Source organism: Monoraphidium neglectum, assembly GCF_000611645.1.
Source record: "Monoraphidium neglectum strain SAG 48.87 unplaced genomic scaffold scaffold00734, whole genome shotgun sequence".
NCBI lineage: Eukaryota > Viridiplantae > Chlorophyta > Chlorophyceae > Sphaeropleales > Selenastraceae > Monoraphidium > Monoraphidium neglectum.
The window spans coordinates 12,164-21,712 of record NW_014012894.1 but is presented as its reverse complement, the minus strand read 5'-3'; the positions used below and the strand labels follow the sequence as shown (position 1 = coordinate 21,712).

Genomic DNA, 9,549 nt, shown 5'->3' with positions numbered 1-9,549 from the left:
GCGCGGCCCCCCGCGATAGCGCTCCCCCCCCCCCTGCAGCGCACCTCCAGTGCGTCCTCCACGCTGAACCCCGTGGCCAGCTGGTCCAGCAGCGCGTCGGCCGCCGCAGAGAAGGGCGGTACCTCGGCGACCTGCGGGATGCGCGCCAGCTGCTGCAGCCAGCGGACCTCCACCAGCACGCGGAAGCGCACCAAGCCGTACTCGCTGAAGGTGCGGCGCAGCGGGTGCGTCGCGCGGCCGTAGCGGCTGGGGGCGGGTTGGGAAGGGGCAACGGGGGGAAGGTGATGAAAGGGCCTTGGGCAGGGCAGGGTGGGCGTGCCAGGGTAGAGGGGCATGCTAGTGTTTTCGTGGGGTTGAAGACGGCAGCTGCCAAGGTTTGTGCTGAGGAGAATAACAGGCGTCATGACGCTCCAGCGCTGTGCTGCGGGCCCCGACGGCAGGCTGCATCGCGCAGACAGTTGCTGGGGCGCAGCCGCTCCGCCGCGACAGCGCACGCCCCGTATGCTGCGCTCACCCGTCGAGGGGGCTGACTGCGGTGAGCTCAGTCAGGTCCAACTTGTCCTGCGGCACCGTGGAGATGGGGATGCCGGCAGCGACAAGCAGCGATAAGCACAAGGCAGTCGGCGAGCCCGCCGTTTCTACACGTGGCGGGAGCTGCTGCCGCTGGTGGTGAAAAGCTGGTCCGCGCCGATCGCGCCGGGGATCCTTAACACCGGGGTGCATGCGATGGCATGCAAGAGGCGCGTCGGATCGGAGGACCGCCTCTGTTGCACGGCCGCCACGGCGTCCCTGGCGCGCACACCTGGGCGGCGGGCTGCGCAGACGGCGCAGCGGCGGCAGACGCGGCGCCGGCGCGAACGGGATGCATTCGGGCCCTCATTATTTGCCTTGATGGCTGCCTAGAGGGTGCGTGGAGGCAGGGCTGCTGGCGGCCAGCGGGTCCGCGGCATGCGGCCTTGCAGGGGTCTCCCAGGAGGCTGGCCATTTTTACAGAGCTTCACAGAATTATCAGTGTATGATGCGCTGCGCCTTGACAGGGCAAGGGTCTTCTTACGCGTGGGGTTACAAAACTGGACACGGCAAGTCAGCAGGAGTGAGAAATGCATGGCTTGACAGGGCTGCAGTACACCATTCATTGACGCGCTGATGCAGGTTCCATCATGCTATTGTATTATCGATAGGTGGCCATAAATAGAGAGATCAAGACACATTTTCACACATCGATCTCTGACCCGGATGGTCTGAGCCTTCACCAACACACTTTAAAATCCGCCTCTGTGCCAGGATGTCTATCAGGGCGTCAGATACCTATGGGGGCCGCGATCGAGAGAGGGCGGTCCTTTGTCTTGTCGCCGCTGGGTCCCTGGTGGCGGGGGCGGGGCTGTTCTGGGCCACAAAGCAGGCTTTGGACTATTATATCCCGTACCAGGTAAGGGGCGCTCCACTATCGAGGCACGGCGATCTTACAGTCCGTCAATATCGATGCAAGCTTCCCTCGTCTCCCTGCAGTACCACTACCGTCCCGGGACTCTGAGCGGATGGCTGGCGAGCGCGCTCAACAAATACTCCAAGCACCGGCGACGTGAGAGCCCATGTTGGCGGCCGGGGCGGTTGCGCGTCATTGTGCCACATCGCTGCTCACTCTAGGGGCCCTTTGGTAATGCTCCAACGCCGCCAACCCCTGGAATCCTCACCCAGGGACGCGGCCGGTGAGGGTTTACATGGACGGGTGCTTCGATATGATGCACTACGGCCACGCCAACGCGCTGCGCCAGGTGCGGCCCCATGCCTCCCTGGAGATCGCACCGGGGCAGCTGTTGGAAGATGCCTTGAAGGGCATCGAGCCGCGCAAACCCCACCCAACAACGGAGCTCCTTTCCAGCTGCGTTGCCTCACCGCTGGACCGGCGCTTGCATGTGCATGCACCAGCAGCCCGAGGAAACCTTTGTAACTCTGTCTTGTCCTGCGACCTTGCACGAACCCTTTGCATAGTACCTGCCGCACACGCGCATGCGCATGCACACGCGCGTTCGCACCCCCAGGCCAAGGCGCTGGGCGACGTGCTCGTGGTGGGGCTCATACCGGACGCGGAAATCCTGAAGGTGACACCCCGCCTGGGAGCAGCACGGCGCAGCAGGAGCTTTGTGGGGCGGGACAGTGCCTTCGACCAGGGGCGCCCCAGCCGCGCGGTCGAGGCGTGCCTGCCGACGCCACTAGCAGCGAGGAGCGCTCCGGCTGCCTGCGTCGAGCGGCGGGGTGCATGATGCGAAGCCCGGAGCACGACCTGGCACCGCCACCGATGCTGCAGCTGCTTGGTGTATGGCTTCAGCTTGTTGGGCACTCCAACTGTTGGCCAAGGCGCTCAGCCGTACTGCGTCGATTGCGGATGCGCTCATGGCACGCAGGTGAAGGGCCCACCGGTCCAGAACGACAAGGAGCGGTACACCATGGTGGAGGCCGTGAAATGGGTGGACGAGATCATCACAGGTGGGCGTGGGGAGGGGAAGGGGCTGAGGAGGACCTGGGCCTTGTGGCTCACCCTTTGTGTGCACGCCGCTGTGGGGCGCCGCAAGGGCCGCGGCAGTGTCACTGTCAAGCTCTCAGGCGCAGCAGCCTGGGCCCTGCAGGCGTGGCCTGACTGCTGTCGTTGTTGGCCTGTGCTGTTACCGAAGCACGATCTTCACCCCCCACCCCACACATACGTGCACACACACACACACACACACACATGCACATGCACATGCACACGCCACAAACGCACACACATGTACACATCACGTAACACGCACACAACCCACCAAAGGCGTCCCGTACGACCTGAGCCCCGAGTTCATTGAGGAGCTCTTCAAGAAGCACCGCATAGACTACATCATCCATGGGGACGACCCCTGCCTCATGCCGGACGGCACGGACGCCTACGCGCACGCCAAGAAGCTGGGCCGCTTCAAAGTGGTGCGCCCCGCCGCCGGGCGCGGCAGCGTGCAGCCGTGCGGCATTCCTCATGAGCGGGCTGCTGGCAATCGTTGTGCAGCTGTGAACGCGCCGAGATCCGGGGTACAGCAGGCCCGTTTACACTGTGCTGCTTTGCCGTGCTGAATCGTGCGCGCAGATCAAGCGCACCGAGGGCGTGAGCACGACGGACATTGTGGGGCGCATGCTGACCTGCACGCGGCCGACCAGCTTCAGGGAGCACGCGGAGAAGGTGCGGCCGCCTACGCGGGAGCGGCGTGGTCTAGGATGGCAGGCCGGTACAGAATCATGAGGCATTGCGAATGGGAGGGACAAAGTTCTTGTTCAGAGCAGCCGAAGCTTGGCAGGAAATGATTCTGCAACCGTGCGGTTGCTGAAGTGAAGAGTTGGAGCGGCAGGTTGCGGGGCACCCCGCTCTCACTCGATGCAAACGCGCCGCTGCGTAACCAAATATCCCTCGGCCCCACCCCACCATCCCTGGTTCCCCCCCTCCCCCTACAAACTTTACGGTGGCTGCAGGGCCACCCTCTGACGCGTGTGTTCACTGAGCCACATCGGCCGGACGACAGCAGCGACGAGGAGGAGGGCGCGGGCGGCCAGCAGCAGCCACAACAGCAGCAGCAGCAGCAACAACAGCAGCAGCAGCAGCAGCAGCAGCAGCAGTCGGAGGAGGTGCGGCAGTTGCAGCCGTCGCCTTCGACGGGGGGCCACAGGTTGCCACAGCGGTCGGCCAGCAAGAACACGCGTGAGTCGGCGCGGCCTGGCTGCACTGCCCTACCGCCCAAGGCGACGACCGGCCTTGCGCCTGTCTTATGCTTTTTGCACACTCTTTGTGTGGGTTTATCCCCTTGATATTGTCCAAAATCACTGTGACGACATGCGCGTGCAGAGACACACGTGCGCGTGCGCACGCATGCGTGCACACACACACACGCCGCGCGCGCGCGCACGTGCGCACACATAGGCAAATGACACACACACACACACACACACACACACACACACACACACCACCCCAGGCGTGTCGCGCTTCATGCCCACCTCGCGGCGGTTGGTGCAGTTCAGCGAGGGCAAGAGCGCCCCCGACGGCGGCACCACCGTCTACATCGACGGCGCCTTCGACATGTTCCACCCGGGGCACGTGGAGATCCTCAAGGTGCGGTGGCGGCGCCACCGGCCTGCTTGTGCTATGGGGGGGGGGGGTAGGGCCGGCGCAGGGGTCTCTGATGGGGGGCGCGCGGCCGCGCCTTTGTGCAAGCTGAGTGGTTGATTAGGAGCAAGTCGGCAAGCGCGGTCGACCTCAAGGGGTCTCGCGTTCAAAGTATGTATGCGCAGCCTGCATGGCTGAGCGGCTGCCCTCGCATGAATTGGCTAGGCGCCTTTGTCGGTGAGTGCCTGCCCTCTCACGCCGCCACTCCTGCCTGACGCCCGCCGGCGCCGCGCGATGCCGGGACCCGACCAGGCGGCCAAGGCGCAGGGCGACTTCCTGCTGGTGGGGCTGCACTCGGATGAGGACGTCGCGAAACGCAGGGGGTGAGCTCGCAGCGCCCGGTCGAGGGGAGTGGGCATTTGGGGAGCAGCGGGCCTTTGGCAGCGCGCGCAGGCAGACGGCAGGTGGTGCGCGCGGGGCGCAGGCGTCGGTGTCGTGCCAATGTTGGGTGTTCGACAGTGCTCCTCCGAGTGCGCCTTGACTAGCTACCCCAACAATCCCCTTCTTTCCTGGTATTCAGCTTGGCCGGTGCATGTTTGTTGCCACGCACTCAGCACCCAGCAAAAGTGCACATGCCGCACCAGATCAACTGAGCCGCTTGCCACGCGCGGCCACATGCACCCCATCGCCCCCCATCTTCCAACCTCCACCCCCGGCTCCCCCCTTTCATACACCCCACAGGCCGCACATGCCCATCATGAACGTCCACGAGCGCGCCCTGAGTGTCCTGGCCTGCCGCTACGTCGACGAGGTCGTCATTGGGGCGCCAGAGCAGGTGGGGAGCGTCGAGCCATTTGTGGGTTCTTTGAGCGCAGCTCATCCAACACACCAACGGCTGCCTGCTTGTGCTATGCACTTCCGCAGGCTCCTCAGCTTCTTGCACGGCAAACGTGCAGACAGCATAACATTTGCGTCAGCATTCTGCCCCCGCCCTCACCTCCTCGGCGCCGCCCTCGCCCTCGCCCCAACACTTTCCCTCAAACCCTGAAGCCGCCTCACCTGAACACCCACTTCAACCCTGCCATTCACGCCAGGTTGACGCCAACCTGCTGTCAACCTTCAACATCGGGTTGGTGGTGCGGGGTAGCCGCAGCGAGACCAGCCAGCAGGGGCCCGTCGAGCCCTACAGGTGGGCAGCGCACACACTGCGGCCTCTGAATTGGCGGGCCTGGTAACCGGGGGCAGCCTGCGGGCAGGACTGCAAGACTGGGGGCAGCCTGCGGCAGGACTGCAAGACTGGGCAGGCTGGGGGCCTCACATAGCGCCGGCACTTCACCTCCAAGGCCATTTGACATCCGCGCGCGCGCGCACACACACACACACACACACACACACACACGAACGTGCACACACATGCACACACACACGAGCGCGCATGTGCGTGCACTTGCGCTTCAACACACACACACACACACACACACACACACACACACACACACACACACACAAACACACACGTCCCACCACCACTGTCTTCCCAGGTACTCCCTGCCCAAGGACCGCGACATGTTCCGGGAGCTGCCCTCCCCCTCCCAGACCACCACCCGCAACATCATAGAGCGCATTGTCGCCAACCGCGCCGCCTTTGAGGCGCGCAACGCCAAGAAGGCGGTCAGCGAGGAGAAGTACTACCAGTCCAAGGACGGCAAGGCGGGCGGCGGCGCGGCGTTCGTCAAGGAGGTGTGACGACGTGTGATGTCATCTTGGTGCTCAAGCTGTCAAGTTTGGTCGGACTTGGGTGCTGCTCCTCGTCCTCTGCCACTGAGCCCCTGCTGCCTGCTGCAGCGGGCGGGGCGCGAGGCCCTTTGGTCTTGGTCCCCCACGACATGCATGTGCGAATTGATTGCGGCTGTGCTACGTTTTGTGTTGGTTGCCTGGCAAGTTTCGTGGTGGGAGCGAGCGATTGAAAAGTTCATGTTGGATGTACCTGTGAGCCTCTACACCCATGCAACCCTGTGCAATTGCCCTGTAGCGTTTGCGGTACCACCAGCAACAGACGAAGCCAGCTGTTTTTGCAAACATGCAGCCCTATTGATTGTGCCATTCAAGCAGATTTACTGGAAGAGTGGGCGCGACAGGGGGCATCCGGAACATGCACCTATGCGCCTGAGACGCCAGGCCGCCAAGGTGTCTAGTGAACAAACTTTTCAGCGCCAGTTATTGGACGCAAAATGAAGGGGCAGAAGTGGTGTCGCGGCCCTCGCCTCAGCGGCGAGCGGCTACACGCGGCCATCGGCCCCCGCGCACCCCCACTGGGCAGTGCCTGCACAATCATGCACGCTTGGTCTGCAGCTATAACATGAAGATCACACTTTCGAGGCGTTTCGGCCACGCGTGTACAATGAATGGCTACATGCTGAACAAACTTTGAAACGTTGGTGCATCACGACAGCCGCAAGCCCGGCCGTGTCCAGCACGACCACTAGGGCCCGCGCTGCGGCGCCCAGATAGCGGGCCCGACACGAGGGCACGTGGCTTGCGGCTGCGGGGGCCTTTGTCTGCTGCTGTCTAGTCGAGGGTGATGTCGGTGTTGGCGGCCTGGAACTCGGGCACCTCAACCGGCCCGTCAGAGCTCTCCTCCTTGACCTCGGCCTCCTCCGCAGCCTTGGCCTCGGCGGCGGGGGCGGCGGCCTGCGGGGAAGGGTGTGAAGGGGCCAGGTGGGGTTGTGCGTCAGTGTGGCAGCAGGTCCTGTCGATCGGAATGGCAAAGTACGGGCCGGCCTCGCTGCCGAGGTGCTGTGAACCCATCAAAGCAGGCTTTGGAGGTTGGGTGAGCATGTTGCAAGCACCCCAGCATGTGGAGGTTTGCGGAAGTGCATGTCCACCGAGCAGTGCCTCGGCGGCTGCTGCCAGCGTTGGAGAGCAGAGACGCCCTCTCACCTTAGGGGCGGCCTTGGGGGCGGCAGCCTTGGGGGCGGCGGCCTTGGGAGCGGCGGCCTTGGGGCCAAGGGGGGCAAGGATCGCCGCGCCAGTGGGGGCGGGCACAGCTGCAAGGGTGTGGGGATGGAGGAGAGGGTCAGCCGGGGATGTGGCCTTGAGAAATCGCTGCAATGAGACAATTAAGAAAGGCGGAGCTGTTGGGCAGGGGGCTTCCTGACGAGCGGCTGCTAGGCTCAAGGTTGAGGCAGCTGGCTGAGCGGGTAGCTGACGGTCCTGGCCCCAAAGGCTGCCACGCACCGCCGCGGATGGAGATGCCGGGCACGGGAACAACCTTTCAGGACGGAGGGAGGCGTTTGCGAGGCAAAGAGAGAGTTGGGAAGTGCAGCCGCGGCAGGAGGGTGCTGAAAACAGGCTCAAACACGCGAGGCGGCTGGGGCCCCTGCAAACAGACGCCCCTCCCTGCTGTAAGGGGAAAGGCAGGCGGGCAGACAGTGCAATCGTCCCTCAAGCCCAACATAAGCCTTAGCCTCTCGATCAGGCGACCGCGCCCACACTCCCCCCCCCCTTCCCCTTGAGATAGCCGCAGCCCCAGGGGTGAGCGTGCCCGCGCCCACCTTGGGCTTGCCGTTGACGAAGATGGTCGTGCCGGCGTACTCAATCTTGCCGGAGCTGGTGGTGGTGGCCGGCTCAATGGTCAGGCCGGACTTGTACGTGACGACGAGGGGGGAGGACAGGGGGCGCTTGTAGGTGATGGGGCCGATGTTGCCCTCCAGCTCGGCCTTGGGGGCCGCGCTGATCTGCAGGGAGAAGCCATCGTCGCCTGTGATGGAGATGGGGCCGGTCTGCGCGTTCAGGTCGACGTCGTCGGCCTTGAGGGACCTGGAGGGGGCAGGTAAGGGCGGGATCGGTGAGGGTGGGGGCTGGGTCGGGGCAGAGAAGGGCAGAGGTGGAGTGGGGTGCGGCGACTTATTGGCAGGAGCTGGGCATGCTTGGAAGGGCACTATGGAGGAGCTCTCTAGGGTGTCAGGGATGTAAAAAATCTCAAGATACAGCATGCATAGGGCATGTGCATGGGCGTGCAAGTCGTTGCGTCGATGGCATGGCCGCACAAGCTTGGGGCAAGGGACCTGCTGCATCGCAACCTGCGCCGAGCGGTGACCCACCTAGCAGCGGCACAGCCCGCAAACAGCAGCACGCTCAGGGCAATAGCCTTCATCGCCATTGTGTGTATGTGTTCGAGCGAAGGGGCCTGCGTGCGTTTGCTGCGGATGTCGATGTCGAGCACGAGGCGAGCGTATGCAACGAGAGCGTGCTGCTGTTGGAAGTTTGTAAATGCTGGTAGTAGTGGATTGTGAAAGTATTGAATGAAGTCAGGCTTCAAAAGGACGATGCTTGTCACCCCTCACCGCTTGTAACACCCAGCGGATTCGTGGCGTTAGTCAAGGGCGTCGGGGCCGCACCTGCAGACCGCCCTTGCCCGTAATAGAGCCTGCAAAGCATGATTGATGTAATGAAACAGCACTTAGCGCATTGTGGGGCAGATGCACGGAGTGCAAGAGGCGTGGGCTGAGCAAAGTTGCCGACCAGTGGGACCATGCAAATGCCTCGCTTGTGCTGACGCCCAGCACCTTGATGGGGCGGAAGTGACAATGCTGGCCACGCAACACACACGCAACCCTGTTGGCACTCAGCCCGGACGCTGCTGCCACGTGGTTGATGGCCAGCACCCATGGGTGGTTGGGTGACGCGAGCTGGCCTCACCCCAAGATCGATATGCGCCGTGCTGCTGACCAGCCGTTTATACAAGCCGTCCGCAATGCTTGAGGACAAACTTGGGCCCAAGATACTTGCCAAGCATGCCACCAAGCTACAGCACCTGCCACATCTTTCCGCAGTGCAGGCATTGCCAGGCTGGCCTCGCTGCCTGCACTGATGGCAGCGCCCCTTGCTCACGCGGACAGCACCCGCTGCGAGGCGGCCGCCCATGAGCAGAGGCCGGCAAGAGCATGAGGTTGCGATGGACAGCGCAGGTTCTTACACTTTTGGCGGACCAGGCATGTGATCACTCACATGCTAGAAAAAATCGACGACTCAGGGCCTGGCCAGGCCGATGCTTCGGGCCGCGGCCCCCAAAGCGACTGCGTGCAGTTGGCCGGCACGAAAACGAAGCACCCAAAACAACGAACAAGAAAAGAGGAGCGCCGCCGCACCCGCCGCCTCGCGAGCGCCTCCAAGCATCACGCGTCCAAAGACAGCAGCTGCCGCACACCTGCCGCGGGGTCGCCCTGCTTGACGAGGCTCTCCCCCACCAGGATGGCGCCGACCCCCGCCGCCTGCACAAATGCCACATCGTCGGGCGTGAATATCCCCGACTCCCCGACCATCAGGATGCCGCGCCGCCGCACCTCCTGGCCGGTGGGGCTGTCCATGATGCGGCGCGTGAGCGCCAGGTCGACCTTGAAGGTGCCCAGGTCCCTGGTATTGTTTTC

General features: G+C 63.7%; 3 protein-coding genes across 3 annotated transcripts in view; 1 reads left to right on the top strand and 2 right to left on the bottom strand.

Moving 5' to 3' along the window:
• Positions 1-1,721: 1,721 nt before the first annotated feature.
• Positions 1,722-5,866, top strand: MNEG_5056 (ethanolamine-phosphatecytidylyltransferase; the record flags this gene model as incomplete). Its single annotated transcript, XM_014046473.1, has 11 exons — positions 1,722-1,775; positions 2,043-2,189; positions 2,406-2,487; positions 2,804-2,952; positions 3,110-3,202; positions 3,490-3,715; positions 3,990-4,126; positions 4,433-4,503; positions 4,862-4,955; positions 5,215-5,309; positions 5,662-5,866. 11 exons carry the CDS (start codon positions 1,722-1,724, stop codon positions 5,864-5,866), a joined length of 1,353 nt encoding a protein of 450 aa, XP_013901927.1.
• Positions 5,867-6,688: 822 nt separating this feature from the next.
• MNEG_5055 (hypothetical protein) lies at positions 6,689-8,282 on the bottom strand (the record flags this gene model as incomplete). Its single annotated transcript, XM_014046472.1, has 5 exons — positions 6,689-6,811; positions 7,061-7,167; positions 7,358-7,391; positions 7,675-7,939; positions 8,224-8,282. 5 exons carry the CDS (start codon positions 8,280-8,282, stop codon positions 6,689-6,691), a joined length of 588 nt encoding a protein of 195 aa, XP_013901926.1.
• Positions 8,283-9,297: 1,015 nt separating this feature from the next.
• MNEG_5054 (indole-3-glycerol phosphate synthase) overlaps positions 9,298-9,549 on the bottom strand; it is a gene marked incomplete at both ends in the record, with an annotated part of 2,750 nt that continues 2,498 nt past the window's right edge. The window contains one exon of the mRNA XM_014046471.1: positions 9,298-9,535. Coding sequence (XP_013901925.1) covers positions 9,298-9,535 — 238 coding nt within the window. The remainder of the gene's footprint in view (positions 9,536-9,549) is intronic.